This window comes from Pararge aegeria, chromosome 5 (genome assembly GCF_905163445.1).
Source record: "Pararge aegeria chromosome 5, ilParAegt1.1, whole genome shotgun sequence".
In the NCBI taxonomy this organism is placed as follows: Eukaryota; Metazoa; Arthropoda; class Insecta; order Lepidoptera; family Nymphalidae; genus Pararge; species Pararge aegeria.
The window spans coordinates 12,513,242-12,529,061 of NC_053184.1; the positions used below are offsets into that span (position 1 = coordinate 12,513,242).

Consider the following 15,820-nt stretch of genomic DNA (forward strand, 5'->3'; position numbering starts at 1 on the left):
TTTACCAAAGTAAACTACAATAAAAAAAAAATTGAAACAGTTAGCTGCTAAATCCATATTGGTACTTTGGGAATTCATAATTTTACTTCTCTGGGAGGATTTGATTGTGGAGAAAATTAGAAAGAAAATAATGGATTTATTATATATTTAGCTGAAATGGTACTTATATTGTTTGTCCTTGCAACACTAGCTTGCTCCTCCACTCTCCAGTGCTACTCTAGTGTCAATGCTCAAGTCACAGACCAGTAAATAAAAAGCCTAAGTGTTTTTATTAGAATTTATAATAGCGCTTATACATAACCCTTAAAATATTTGTATATTTTTAAAAATGCCGCGTAAACTTATCACACCGTGTGACGTCATCTGTGTATTAAAGCGATCGAATGAACAGATTCTCTTTAAAATCTTCTAATAATGGAAATGGATAAAAAATTTATAAATACTTCTGATGTACTAATAAAATATTAAATAATGTATCACAAAATAAGAAAAAAATTGTTGAATTTGGCACGACGAAATAGCGAAGGAATGTCTGCTACTTCTCAGAATTACTTTTGCGAGGATCATTTAGATTTTAATACTACTATTACGTTAATTCTTTACTCGTTTTATTTAGATACAAATATCTTGGAAACTGAAAAGAACGCTCGGTTTTAAAAACATTTGTTTACACACGGCGCGAGTAATCGTGTTTTGTTGGCAGTGGACCACAGATTAAAAATACGACTTTTTTAAAGTTTTATTTGTCGATTTAAATATGTACGAAATTTATCTGTGTTTGCAACGTCAACATTTTTATTTGATGTTTTGTATCATACTCTTTGTTTTGCTTTTGCATATTGCAGACTTCTTGAATTAAAATTTTAAGTAAAGAAAAAATAACTAGTCTTAATTAATACATAAATTATACACATACTTACTATAAAATCCAATAAAGTGAATCAGAAATGGTTTGCTACTAGTCTGAAAATACTTTACCAACCACCACGATATCTGCACGTAAGTTTAATATATTTATTATACAAATTATAATTTGTTTATTTGGTAAATATTTTTAAAAGAGAGATAATCATGTAAGACTATATGATAAATTTCTTAGATTTTTTTATTATTATAAGTTTATTAAGCTTTTTATTATATTGTCTTTTTATTTTTTTTGTTATTAGTGACTAGTGTTGGTATTTAGATCAAGTTTGTAGTTCCTATGAAGTCAATAGATGACATCAATCTCCAGGATAGTCAGGCCACACGTGAAGAAATTGACAAAGAAGAAATTGTAACTGCAGAGACAAATTTACAGTCAGATATAAACGCTGAGGATATGGATGGTGCTTCAAAGAAATCTCAAACCTATATTCCTAATAAAAGAGTCAAGTATGGTAAGTAAGGCACACTATATCTATGTACAGGTCTGCAATGGGCAAAACCAGGCCAAAATAAAATTAAACACATGAGAAAAAGGCAGCTTGGCCTAATCTTAACATACACATGTAGTAATTGCTTCAGGTTGGCTTTGGTGTATTACTGCACCCAACCTGTATGTGTATATCATAATCTAAAATATTTTTGAATCATAATTCATATATGTTACGCTAATTAATACTTAACTGATTAGCAATATTTTTACAAGATTGATATCAATTAATAAATGTAAAATGAAAATCACTTAATTATTGTCAAAATGATTTTGATAAGATAACATTATAAATAGTTGTTATTTTTGGTTGAGAGCTCCTTATTCATGGGGACATGTTCCATAAATATGCTGCAAATACAGAAACCTGATACAGATTTGCTATGGGTTCAGGATTCAAAGTGCAATATTATTATCCAGAATTAAAAAAAATTGGTTGTCTGTAAAGTCTTCTTACTGACGATAGTTGAATGTGACAACATTGTAAGAAAATACTGATAGAATGGTTGCATTTTTCAAAAGAAAATTTTAATTTTATTTGATTGATAGATATTATCCTTGCTATAAACAATTGTTACCACATTCACTTTTCACTGCACTTCATCCTTGCCGCGTGGACAGCTTCTATACAATAATGACGAGAGGGAATTCATTATTGTATAGAAGCTGTCTCAAGCTCACTCAAGTAGGAGAAAGACAGATGTCGAACGCGGAGGCAGACTGTGCCTCTTTGTCGCGGGTTCCGCGCTCTCGCTTGCACTCCAAGCCTTGAATAGAACGCCTCAGAGCGAGGTAACGCCGCATACGTCATGTTTTTTCGTGCGTGCAGCTGGCTCCATCGAATTATAAGACGATGTCACGTCAATAAAAGATTCATTTCTAAGTTTATGTCATTTTTACATGTTCATATGATATCATAGTTCCTGTATGACAGATTGCACACTATTATAGTATGGTCTCTAACAAGTTTGGCAGTGACCACAGCTAAACAGTAAAAGATTTTTAAAATGACTACTATGGAAAAGTCTTCCTGAAAAAGGTGTGGCCTAATAAACCAATACTCTCCAGAATACTCTGCATTGTTACTAATCTCTTAAAAACTACAATTGATTGAAATTTAATTTTACTTTCAGGGAATATTAAATATGTTAGTCTTGCCATATTAACTATTCAAAATGCTGCGTTAGGTTTAAGTATGCGATATGCACGAACAAGAGATGTAGAAATGTTTGCATCAACTGCAGGTAAATATGTAACACATACAAAAGTTTGATACCCAAGTACTTAAACTTAAAAGATCTCATCAGATCTTTTTAATTTAAGTACAAGTACTTACTGAGTTATACTTAGTCTTTAAATATATTTATTTAAACCAGCCATTATTTTTTCTACGCATACTAGAGAAATAATTTAATACTCAATTTTATATGCATTATCATGTTTTATTTTTTAATATTTAACACTTATTTTCAACTTACAAAAATGTTCTTTATAATTTCAGCTGTAGTTATAGCAGAAGTACTAAAGCTAGTAATATGTGTTGTTCTTGTAATAAATGAATCAGGTAATATACAGAATGGAGTACAAACAATGTATACTACAGTAATATTAAATATTAAGGATACTCTTCGTGTTTGTGTACCATCATTTTTGTATGTAATACAAAACAACTTACTTTATGTCTCAGCCTCTAATTTAGACGCAGCTACATATCAGGTAAATAATAACCAAAATCTTTGTACCTAAAATATTAATATTATTTCAAATCACTAGCACAGAAATTACTTATTTCCAGTATAAATCTAGTTCAAATTTTGTTGTTGAGTACTGTTTGATGGCTGGTACACTCACTTGAATGAGGATAGATAAATATTTAATGCCCAATATCTTTTGAGGCTTGTTTTTTATGCCTATATATTATTTATATTAAATAAAAAAATTAGATGGCCAAGCTGATCAACCAAAACATTCATCCCTGAAAGAAACCTTTCTTCTTTCACCCCTACACCATTAACGGAATAAAGTGAAAACATATTGCTGTCTATTCATACAGTTTAAGATTAGCTTAGCTGCCGTATCTCAAAAACTAAATATAATTACCATTTTACATAGTATAGTTAAATAATTCAACTATTGTTTGCAGGTTACATATCAACTTAAACTACTTACAACTGCATTTTTTGCTGTATTAGTTTTAAAGAGAAGATTAAAAAAATGGCAATGGGGTGCTTTGGGGTTATTGGTAGCAGGTGTTGCATTGGTGCACCTCTCATCAACAGAGAAGGCTAAAAGTGCAACCTCAGATAACTTACACAATCAATCCAAGTTGCTTGGGTTTGGAGCAGCTCTAGCAGCCTGTTTTATATCTGGATTTGCAGGCATTTATTTTGAAAAAGTTCTCAAGGAGTCTGACATATCAGTAAGTTTAAAATGCTGATTTCTATGTAAGTTAAAAAAAATAACAACCAATGTTATTATTGACGTAAACTAATTTCACATAGACACGCAGAATCCACATTAGCTTAAGAGGACACGATAATATTCCCTTTTGCGTGACAGTTGCTTGACCGCCACGCATGTTACCATGCAACATATAAATTTCTTTTTTTATTCCATCAATCTCACTTGCAAAGCTTTACTGCAATCTCACCTGTGATGATGCAGTCTAGGATTGGTAACAGGCTAATCTGGGGGTATGGCAGTTATATTATACCCTTACCGGTACAAATCGGTGTCCATGCGACATCATACCGTAACGCCGGATCGCTTGGTGGCATGTCTTTCTAGGTAGCATGGTAACTAGTCACGTTCAAAGCTTCCAACCAGACAGGACCAGAGAAAATTATAAATTGCTCGTGTGGGCAATCGAAACCGGGACCTCCCACACTGCGACAAGTAGTAGGTACACTGCGCGAGGATTCGAAAGAATTAAACCATTATTAAATTTAAAGATTTCTACTGGTATTAACTTAAATTGAATATATTCCCGTTTGTCTTACAAATAGGTTGGGTTGAAACTGCTCAAAGTTTCATAAAATGTATTTGGCCAATATATTAATGCAGTTCTGAAGATGTTTAAATAAGTTTTATCTATACAATTCAAAGGCGGTTACATTACTACTGTTGCCATTGTATTGATGAGCCTATTTAGATAAAGTTTTTGTTATTTTTTGACAAACTGGTTGTGGTAGTTTGTCGTGTCGTCGTGTGTGTGGATTTTGGCTCGCTTTACAATCCGCCGCCACTGTTCCCTAATGGTCACTTTTAGCGTAGCGTAGCGTAGAGGAGCCTCGTTAGCGGTATTAACTTGTTCCTTTCATATCATTGGTGATCTACCGGTAAAGTTTCCTCCCTGGTAGAATAGTGTTCTTAATTTCATTGTATTTATTGATGGTTTTCTTTACAGGTATGGATGAGAAATGTGCAATTAAGTTTAGCATCAATACCTTTTGGAATTATTACACATGTTATTAGTAGTGGTACAATCACAGACTTGTTCAAAGGTTTTGATGGCTTTGTGTGGTATTTAGTTGTCCTACAGGCCGCCGGTGGTCTTATAGTTGCAGTTGTAGTGAAATATGCTGATAATATTTTAAAAGGATTTGCGACATCTGTAGCCATCATAATATCGTGTATAGCGTCAATATACATATTTGATTTTCATTTAACAGTACAGTTTGCTGCAGGCACTGTATTTGTCATTGGATCAATCTTCCTGTATGGCTATGTGCCGAAGAAACCGGAAACACGAACATCATTAAGTGTATGATTGTTTTGTCACAATTTTTTAAGCTGTTGTAAATAGAACCTGCCAGTATGTACTTATATTATTATAATTAATTATAAAAGTATTTTTAATACTCGAAGAATAATGACTACTTATGTATTATTTTCATGATCTTTAAATGTATTCTATTGCCTATACTATTTACTTTTTTTACAAATATTTTTATACAAATTAAGTGGAACTAAATATATGCACTGTATTTTGGCAAACTGTTAGTTTTATTTTCCTCCAATATTATATTTTTCAATTAACTGCCCTTGCTTTAAATTATTCTGATATTGCTTTAAATGCAACATGTCATAATATTACCACACTGTACCTCTTATCAAATCTATGTATAATTATTTAATATGCTCATATAAACATTAAACATACTGTGTAAACTCATTGTAGCTAACTGCTTTGGTGATGCTTCATATTTTGTAACTAGATTATTTAATTTAAAAACCAATAAATCTTTGATTTTATTCTAGGTCATTTGGTATTGGACACAAGATGAAAAATGATATGTGGTAATTGCCAGTATTCAGGGTTTGGGTCTAGTAAGCTATATTGTAAAAGTGTTATGTGATTAAATAAATTATATCACTGAAATACTACCTTACTGTTTATTAATGTCTATCATTGTCACTATAATTAAAATGAATTAATAATTTTCCTCTTCCTCATTTGATCCAGCCACTTGTCCAATTGCTGTTGGGCATTTAATGGATTTCGTTTAAAATAATCTTCAGGTGGTTTTCCTTCTTCTAAGCGCACAAAGTAGTGGCTGTACTGATATCGAACTTCGCCTAATCTTCCTCTGGCATGTCTTCTTATCCCTTTTATATGCATCCCCTTACCCGAGAATGACTCCGCTAAAATATTAATATTTTTGTCACATGTCATTGTTTCTTTGCTACAGAATTGACACAACTCACTAATTATGCTGATTAATTATACTTTAAATCTTCAGGTATTCAAAATTGTTTGTAGATAAGATTTAAATAGGAACTAATATAAAAAAGTAATTGTACATTTGTAATCATGAAGCTAGTTTTAGATGTAAATTTGAGTTAAAAGACAATGAAAATTGGTCATAAACAAATCAGAACTAGAATTTTAGGCCTAAAATTAGTCCTGGCCTTTTCCTTTTTTTTGTGAGTAAGTATACAACAGAATTTGTAACATTAAAGGTGATGTAAGATAACTTTAAAGTCAAAACAACTGAGGTTTAAAAAGTTACCATTTCATGCAAATCTCATATTTTGTCAAATACTGCATCTGGTAAAATTATTGTAATTTAGTTGAATTTGAGTTACTAACACAGATACATTGTTTGCCTTAATGTTTTCACATTCATGTCAACAATGAATAGTTAACCTGATTTATTGCTAAACACACAGTATTACATTACTAAACACAAAAATATTTACCTATCCAAAGATTGCTCTTGAATTCAACATTATGTTCTTTAACTGCTAGATCTTGTGCTTCCAGGATGGTCTCTTTAACAAAACTGGCCCCCTTCTTATTAACAAAACTGAGTTGTTTTATAGCTTCATCTACTGTCAATCCTCTCACAAAGCATGCTATATACCAAAGTTTTTCATGACTGTATTTAATGTTAGTTTTCTGATGGCATACAAACTGCAATAAGTAAAAAATATTTTACTTTAAATTAAATAAAACATTTTGTACCCCTATATAAAACTTATGAGATAACTTAATTTTCTATTTGAACTATTCTTATGATATTTTCCTAGTCCTATTCAGCATCATTTTCAATAGTTTTCTTTAAAACACTTTATTTCCTGGTTTTATTTTATAATAACTGTAGATAGGAACAGTTTCAATATATGGCATGGCATGGTTTCAATATAAAAATGCAACGGTAACACAGAATTTTATTTAAATTAAATGAAATTAATTGAGGTAAGGCAACAAACAATATCCGCTTTGTGTTCAGGTAAAAGTATAGTGCAACTAATTAAAGTACACTTTAGCCTGCAAATAATAATAAAAAACTTATGTTCATAATTAGAAAAATAATTCATATAATTACAGCAGGTCTGGGTTCTTCCCCTATTTCTTGGGGAGGATATATTTTTTTATTACAGTGTAAAAAACTTTGGGGCAATGTATTCTTGGTCCAGGCGAAATCCTTTCCTGAAGTATGTAGGTTATTTTGTACGTTACATTGATATCTTGTGGCAAACAGCCTACCCATTAAACGATTCATCTCTTTAAAATATTAAATGAACTATGTTAATGAAATGTAATACATTCAATTAATTGCAATTCTCGTTTTCGTATCCAAATATTGTGAGCTCACAAAAAATTAGACATAATATGACTGTTTGACATTTGATGTCAGTAGACAGTAGACACTATATTTTATAGTCACTGGACTTGCAAAAATAAAATCCATATTGAATACTTATTATTACTTTTTTGAATATATCATATTCATTTAAAACCATACTTTTAGGCAGTTCTTCTGAACAATTAATGAAAGTACGCCATACAGTAGGTATATGTATTGCGTTCCTTGCTGTTCTGAGTTGCTCTAATCTGTGACTGTGAGGGGCGCTGTCATTAATCAACATTAGGTAGGTACTTAGTACCTACTGGTCTCGACTCTCGGGTCTGTGGCTGTCATTATGGTTTTGGAATTTAGATATCTTCATGTCCATCAATAAATAATTGAAAAAAAACAAGTTTTTGCGGTTCTGGTTACTATTTATGTTGTGCTACCGACTCTGTTGTCCGAATATTTTTTATTTAACATAATCTTCACATTCTAACGTAACATATTCTTTGTTTTAATCAGTAGTAATAATTACCTTATATCAATGGCTCTACAACAAAACTAGCTCAGTAAATTGTATCTGAAGAATTGGAAATTTCAACTTTTAATTAAAAATGGAAGAAGTCGATTCTATCATTTTACACTTCCTTCGTCAGTTATTTATGTAAGTGTCTTGTGAATATCAATTTAAAAAAAAATCATGTTTTAGGAGTGCATCATTTACTCATTACATAAGTTAACTTAGGTTATCATCATCAACTAATTAAAGGCCACCTACAGGGCATGGTGCTCCTCTAAGAATAAGAAGCGTTTAGGCCATATTCCACCTAAAGGGGAAGTCAAAGCCTTACCCACGAGGCTATCACGTCTACCTAGTTATTGTAAAAAGAAAATAGCTATACTTACTCAGCTTACATATATTACCTAAATATAATGAGTGATGTAACTTTAATTTAGTAGAGTTTTACTTAATATAATTTCTAATACTTCACATTTGTTTTTTTGTAGAAACATTGATGATGATATCAAGAATATTTGTGATCTACCAGTAGAAGGAATAATAGAATCGGCTGCAAAATGTATAGCTGCCATCAATCAAAACATTAAGGTGCCAGGTAAATTACCTACAGGACTATCACAAAGAATTGAAGTTGCTGCACAAATAGCATCAATTTGCAAGGTAATTTTAATTATTTATAGGAAGAAGTACAACATAATTCATGATTCATTTATTGGATAGAAGCGGGTGTTACTTTGCAGAACTCCAATGTATAAGGGGTTCAATTGTAAGGTATTAAGTGCCACACATTTTATCACACTCTTCATGAACTATTCATATACCTGCCATGCAACAGACAAATTCCCCGTCCAAACCATCAAAAGTTGTCTGGAAGAAATTGCTTTAGTAAATTTTTATATTTTTAAGTTTCTTCTGTTTTTGTATTTAATTTATATAAAATTTGTGTGTGCAATAAAGACTTAAAACAAACAAATTATGAGACCACAGCTTGACACATTTATATGAAATAACAAATATATTGCCTTTCTGATAAGCTGGTAAGTGTGCCTGGTTTGATAAGAGAATTGTGAAAGTATTATTGTTTTTTCAGGATTTGGGTTATCAGAATGATGTTGGATACCAAACGTTCCTCTATCATAATGAAACAGAATTAAGGCAGGTGTTTATGTTCCTGATAGAAAAACTCCCAAGTGAAGATAAAAAACCAACAATAAAAGTTTACCCTTCAAACAAAAAGCATAAACTATTCCAAGAAATAAGTAGTAAAATTGCAGAAGACCTAAACACTATTTGGATTCCACCATGCTGTAAACCCAGTGTTCATAGCACTTTAGGAGATTATATATGTAAACGAGGTATGAATGAAGCTAGAAATTTTTGAATAATATCCTAAATATTAAAAAATAATACTTTTACTTTTTAGATAAATCTCTAGACTCCAAATTAGATACTGAGGAAATGGCTAGAAAGCTATCAAAGATCTCTGAAATTAGGAATGCAAAAGTAATATTTAAATCTGCTATGGATACACAAAGTGTTGAGAAAAACAATAGTCAAGATGATGTAAAACAATATGAGTCTGATAAAACTTTGAAAGAATTGAAAGAAACAGCAATATTACTACGGCAAAAGTTAGACACATTGCAAAGTGAAAGAAACGTAATGGATGTGGAATATTCACAGGTAGGAGTTTATATCCATCAATGCTCATGGGTTAATTTAAGTTTTAGCTACTTATTTTTTAATTAGATAAACTTTTTTTTTAGGCATTAAAAAATTGTGACCGAGCTGAATTAGACTTAAAAAATATACAAAATATTCTTTGTAGTGCTGGTATAGCAGAAATTGAATCTGACAGCATAGATAACATTTATGAAAAAGTTCATGAAAACATAGGTATGTTAAACAGAAAAAGTGAAGACCTGACCTCCAAGAATCTATCATTAAAGGTTGAAATTTCTAAGTTTAAGGCAAACAATACTTTAAATGAAGTAAGTTTTTATTTGTTTGAAGTTTTATTGAAAAAAAATTAAATGTACTAACACAGCAAAAACTATATTTCAGTCTGAAAGAAGTAAATGCAGAAAAATATTTATGAATCTAAAGGAAACAGCCAAAGGTATGAAAGAGGAATGTGATAAGAAAGAAGAATTTAGAAATCAATTAAAAAATAAATATGAAAAACTGAGAGGGGGCAACAAAAGGTAATTCTTTTGGGAAGCCTGTAGCTTGCATGGTACATATTCTGTTAAATTAATAAATACTAATTTAGTATAAGCTTTACAGTTCGTACTAAAGTATATTTTAAACTTATGCTTCTAGTAGTTGGAACTTTGCAGTTATATAATTAAATAGAGAAATGTGCGTAAATAATACAAAATAATGTATGTTTTAGGCATATTTATACAAAACGAATATTAGAAATCATAGGCAATGTTGTAAAGCAAAATGCTGAAATTAAGAAAATCTTGGAAGACACCAGACAACTACAAAAGGAAATTAATACTCTTGAAGGACAACTGGATAGATGTTTTTCAATTGCTGATGAGACACTATTCAAAGTAAATATGTTACAGTGTACTTTACAGATTGTCATATTTTTGATGGAATAAAATAAGACAGCATGTTAATATTAGGATTTATATTTTAGTGCCTGGCTTTGTATAAAATTATCAAATAATACAAATAGCTCGAAAATTATCTTGGTTTAGTTTTACAGAAAGATATTAACAACTTCATCACCATGGCTAATTTATTAATAACATATTTTTATATATCATTTCAGGATGCTAAAAGGGATGATCAAGCTAAAAAAGCTTATAAGCTATTAGCGTTGTTACATTCAGAATGTAACACAATAGTGACATTAGTCAATGATACTGGTATTTTATCCAGGGATATAATCGATTTAGAGGATAACATAAAAGCAGAAAAGTCAAAGAGGACTGAAGATATTCTGCAGAAAATACAATTAGATCTTTCAAAACTGCAAAATGAATCTTATTAATTTCTTGAATTACACTGATTTACTAAGAGGATAATATGTAATCACAAAATGGAAGATATTCTTCAGCTACATCATCAAGAAATTCAACACCACTCCGAAAAACTTTTTACTGACATAAATAATATTGATAAAAATTTATGTATTCTTTATACCTAAATATAGCATATTACTTATATTTATCAAAGCTCAAGCGACCAGCTAAAAAAGAGACTGAAGAGACCACCAGGGTAGGGCTTCAACGTAACCTGGGTGTCTACGCCTCCATATTCCAAGCAGAGGTCTTCGCAATAATTGAATGTGCGGAAACCTGTCTGCTAAAGAACTACAAAAACAAAACTATTTATATCCATTCGGATAGTCAGGCAGCACTTTCTGCTCTATCTTCTGAGGTTCTAAACTCAAAGCTGGTAGAAAACTGCAGACAATTACTGAATACTCTGGCGCTAACCAACAGGGTCATTCTGTGCTGGGTTCCTGGCCATAAGGGGATCATCGGTAACGAAATGGCCGATGAACTTGCAAAGTCAGGCGCTTTGGAGAAGCAAATTGGCCCTGAGCCGGTCTGCGGAATACCCAAAAGCCTGGCGCAACTCACCCTACAAACCTATTGTAATTACCAGACACTCATTCGCTGGAGACAACTCCAAGGAATGAACCATTCTCGAGTGCTAATAAGACCATTCAACAAAAGGGCCGCCTCTGAGGCATTAGCACTCAACAGTATAATGAATAAGACAAATAGGTTCCATTTCCACCCAGTTGGCAGCACCTACTCAATGGTTAACAATTGGATTATTCTAATATGCTACTGTGTTAATAGTAGATGCAACCTATGCATCCTAGTGCGAGCGCTTACGGGGCACTGTGGGCTTAATAGACACATGTTCAACCTAAAGCTGCAGGACACAGATCTATGTAGACTCTGTAAGGAGGCTGCGGAGACGCCGCTGCATTTGATCTGTTCCTGCCCCGCGCTGATGCATAAACGCAGCACTCTTTTGGGGAAACACATAATGCAACCAGAGGATGCTAAATTTCTTCCAGCAAGGAAAGTGCTGCTTTTCCTGAAGGCGACCAACGCTTGCTGGGATATCTAGACAGCGGCGTCACAATAGATCGTAGCCGGTCGACGTGACACCAGGGACCAGACGAACCTGAGCCGCAAGCAGAAGAAGAAGACCAGCTAAAAAACCCTAAGCAGTTTCCGTGTCAAACTTTTTGCATCTACTATTAACACAGTAGCATATTAGAATAATCCAATTGTTAACCATTGAGTAGGTGCTGCCAACTGGGTGGAAATGGAACCTATTTGTCTTATTCATTATACTTTTAGCTACTAGATAATACTCAACACGTATTTGCACCATTATCATCACTCATAGTTACTGAACTATGAGTCTAAAATTTGAATCATCATAAGCAACGCATTACCGGACCACTACAGGGCACGGATCTCTTCATAGCATAGAATGAGAAGGATAAAGGCCATAGTCGACCACGCTGGCTTAGTGCAGATTGATACACTTTACACACTTAGTGGACAACATGGAGAACTTTCAGGCATGCCGGTTTCCTCACGATATTTTCCTTGGAATTCTTTCCTTACAGAGGGGATCAAACTCGGTCCCCCTGAAAGGCAGGCCCCAATAGTCCAACCGTTGGCTATCACTGCTTCGAACTCTGAATAACATGCTATAAAGGAAAAATTTATCTGCTTGTGATTGTCTTGATAAGCTGTCGCTCGCGTTTATTACGGTTGTTTACAAAACCCGTGGAAACCATTTGTTTCCCTGGGGTGAGAAGTAGCCTTTGTCACTCCATTCAACTATGCTAAGAATCAAGTCGTTTAATTAACAACAACTCACCAACTTTATTTCTTGCATACCAAGTTAGTGTCAAGAACAAACTAAAACACTTCTATCTAAATATCTTCTAATTTCTTAATCATATAATTTCAATCAATTGTAAAATTCTGCTGCATAAAATATTTTCTAATGGTGCAATATTATAAAAATGGTTCAATAGTTCCTGTACCTATTTAATAAATACATACCTATACATACCTCGTATCACATAATCAAGCAGAGGGTATCTGTCACTCGAGTAGTCTTGTGACTGACAAGATATGGATTGGACGTGCACCTGCACTGGTGACAATGTGTAGTATTGAGCCGGTGAATTGCAAGTACTACTGGCTGTTTTATCATAACCATTCCATTGTTAATTGGTTACAAATAACCAAAACAAATCTTTATAATAATTGTATATTTATAGGAAAGATATTTAAATAAAACTAAAATTATTTAATTTTATAGTATTTATTTTCGCTTAGGTAAAATTTCTGGTGGGATATAATTTTCATCATCTTTTTGCTGTGCTACCTTTTTGACTGATGCTGGGTCTACAAGTTTTTCTTTTTCTTCAATTTGTAAATCAATATCCTCTTCATTTTCAAAGAACCAAAGTTTTTGTTCCTCAACCTGCATTCGTTTTTGCTTTTCAACAATATTTTTCATACGGTTTGCTCTATCCAGGCGCTTTGATTGCTCTTCAAGTTTGTCTTCCCGAATTTGTTCCCAATTTAAAAATAACTGCAAATATATTTAAAACAGGTTAAATTCCAAAACGCGTTAATAAGAATTTAGAGCAAATATTTAGAACATTTCTAATAGTAAAATGAGAACATGAATTTTGCCTTTAATAAAACTATAATCTGAATAAAAGAAAATGAAGAAATGTTAAAAACTGTCACCCTTACAGCAATAATTGAATATTATATAAAATAAGAAACTTCCCCAGTTTTTTTTTTGTCTTCACTCTATCATTATAGATGACTCAATCTTTGTTTTTTCTTCTGTCTCTTCTGTCTCTGAATGCACTTAAATGATTGTCACAAGAAAAAAACACCCACTTAACTCATATTGTTAGGTTAGGTAACAACAAAGGTACAAACAACAGTAAAACACACAATGATCTCTCTTCTTTGGTCATCAGTAGTTGGAAATGCATAATAAAAGTCTATTTTAATAAATATTATACTCACTTGTTTTTGTACAGCAATATCTTTATTTTGTGTTCTATTGATTGCATTTTCTATTGCCATTTTAAGTGAATCTTCTAATATAGTTTCAGTGACGACTGCTTTGCTCAATACACCAATGCATTGAGTTAATATTGTTTTAGTGTCATCTTGTTGAGTTTCAATTTCCTTGTTAATTAATTCTACTACTTCAGGATACAATTTAAAGGTTTTGTTTTCAACTAATTCTTTACACAATGATAGTAACTTGTCATATTTTTTATAAAATAACCAACCTATAATTTGTACATTAAAATTTAGATTATTGTTATTATTTTTGGATATCCAAGCTAAAGTTTTTCCAGACAATGTTTTCAGATCCTTTATGTCAAAGTGATCATCGAAATATGGATTTCGCAAGAATTTTATCCTTATTTTGATTTCTTCTTTCTTTTTGTTTTCTTCTTGCGACATTGGTGCTTCAGCAGGACTCTTGTACTCACAGAGGTATTTGTAACTAGCATATTGACAAAGTGTGTTGGTTATATCATTTGTAAAGTCCTCTTGTAGCATTATAAATGAAGCTACATTTGAAGCATGCTCATAACTTTGAGATGTAATTAATTTATCTAGTAAAATATTAGCTGAATAGAAGTCCAAAAACACACCAAAGTTTAAAGGATCTCTAAGGATTTCTATTAGTTCCTGAATATTACCAAACTCCATATAGTTTCTAATAGTTGCATAATAAGTCGACTCTAATGTATTACCTGTCTCTGCCGAAAGCCGAAGCTTGTGCAAAAGATCTTTAAGTTCATCAAGATAAGCTGGATCTCTTACTGCATTTGCAAATATGTCTACATCAATAGCACTTATAACTCCCTTAGATAGAAAATTTTGATCTAATATATTGTAGAAGTCATTGAGATTTACTTTACTTAGTATTGGTGAAGATATCTGTACATTCCAAGCTTCATCACATTTGTATTCATTAGTTAAAAATGTGCATTTCGGCACTAATATTTGCGCACAATTTCTTCGAACGATGCATCTTCTAAGGCTACGTAACATTTTATTTTATTCAATGGTAAACAAATATAAAAAAACAATAATTCAATTTAATATAAAATTGTAATTCAATTCAATTTTGATTTTATGGCTCGCGTTCTTAACAAATGATCGAAATCCAATGGTTAGAGTAGAGTTGTAGAATAACTATCGATATTTTTAAGTGTCAGGATTGATTTTTGCGATACAACAAAAAAAAATGTCCTATAAAAAGTTAAACATATTTAGAAAAGATACCGTTGGAAAGGTTCATACTCTCAGAAGTATTCAGTCGTAAAAAGTAAATTATTTTTACTGCCTATGACTATACAAACCGATACCTTCTATTTGTCACAATCTTAGATAAAGAAAATATATAATAGAGAAGGAAATATATTCAGATGAATGATTATAAATTCAGTAGGTTGATAGCGATTACGAAAGATATATTGACGAACAATAATGCGTATTTTAGCCAATAGTAAAATAAGACCCTATGTTGTGTTTTGACTACGAGTAAACTAAGGAGAAAAATAAAATCTCACCAAGAACTATGAACATGTCATGATCTATGAAATAGTCATTGACGGATAAAAATATTTCCTGGTGGCTTTCGTCTGTGAGCAAAACGTCAAAACTCAAGTGACATAATAAGGAACGTAGGTAATCTGTGAAAAGCCAGTAACCCAAAGAAGAAGAACTCAACTCAAACGTAAAGCCAGAAGGAAAAAAAAAG

At 32.0% G+C, this 15,820-nt stretch overlaps 4 protein-coding genes across 5 annotated transcripts; 2 read left to right on the forward strand and 2 right to left on the reverse strand.

Annotated features, from left to right (window-relative positions):
• The first annotated feature begins 916 nt into the window (after window positions 1-916).
• LOC120623757 (UDP-N-acetylglucosamine transporter) lies at window positions 917-5,410 on the forward strand. 2 transcript variants are annotated; one of them, XM_039889965.1, is made up of 6 exons: window positions 917-999; window positions 1,167-1,379; window positions 2,548-2,658; window positions 2,916-3,130; window positions 3,558-3,833; window positions 4,821-5,410. In XM_039889965.1, exons 2-6 carry the CDS (start codon window positions 1,205-1,207, stop codon window positions 5,181-5,183), a joined length of 1,140 nt encoding a protein of 379 aa, XP_039745899.1. In that variant the 5' UTR covers window positions 917-999; window positions 1,167-1,204; the 3' UTR covers window positions 5,184-5,410. The 2 variants fall into 2 exon arrangements, with proteins under 2 accessions (XP_039745899.1, XP_039745900.1); XM_039889966.1 differs by having other exon boundaries at window positions 1,235-1,379.
• A 380-nt stretch (window positions 5,411-5,790) lies between these two features.
• LOC120623758 (39S ribosomal protein L22, mitochondrial) lies at window positions 5,791-7,538 on the reverse strand. Its single transcript, XM_039889967.1, has 3 exons — window positions 7,246-7,538; window positions 6,617-6,830; window positions 5,791-6,058 (listed from the first exon to the last, which is right to left on the reverse strand). Exons 1-3 carry the CDS (start codon window positions 7,420-7,422, stop codon window positions 5,838-5,840), a joined length of 612 nt encoding a protein of 203 aa, XP_039745901.1. The 5' UTR covers window positions 7,423-7,538; the 3' UTR covers window positions 5,791-5,837.
• Window positions 7,539-7,861: 323 nt separating this feature from the next.
• Window positions 7,862-11,150, forward strand: LOC120624068 (coiled-coil domain-containing protein 22). The gene is made up of 8 exons (XM_039890398.1): window positions 7,862-8,155; window positions 8,500-8,671; window positions 9,102-9,366; window positions 9,435-9,694; window positions 9,778-10,002; window positions 10,076-10,215; window positions 10,407-10,572; window positions 10,797-11,150. Exons 1-8 carry the CDS (start codon window positions 8,106-8,108, stop codon window positions 11,016-11,018), a joined length of 1,500 nt encoding a protein of 499 aa, XP_039746332.1. The 5' UTR covers window positions 7,862-8,105; the 3' UTR covers window positions 11,019-11,150.
• Window positions 11,151-13,320: 2,170 nt separating this feature from the next.
• LOC120623684 lies at window positions 13,321-15,416 on the reverse strand. The gene is made up of 2 exons (XM_039889856.1): window positions 14,062-15,416; window positions 13,321-13,609 (listed from the first exon to the last, which is right to left on the reverse strand). Exons 1-2 carry the CDS (start codon window positions 15,106-15,108, stop codon window positions 13,337-13,339), a joined length of 1,320 nt encoding a protein of 439 aa, XP_039745790.1. The 5' UTR covers window positions 15,109-15,416; the 3' UTR covers window positions 13,321-13,336.
• Window positions 15,417-15,820: the final 404 nt, after the last annotated feature.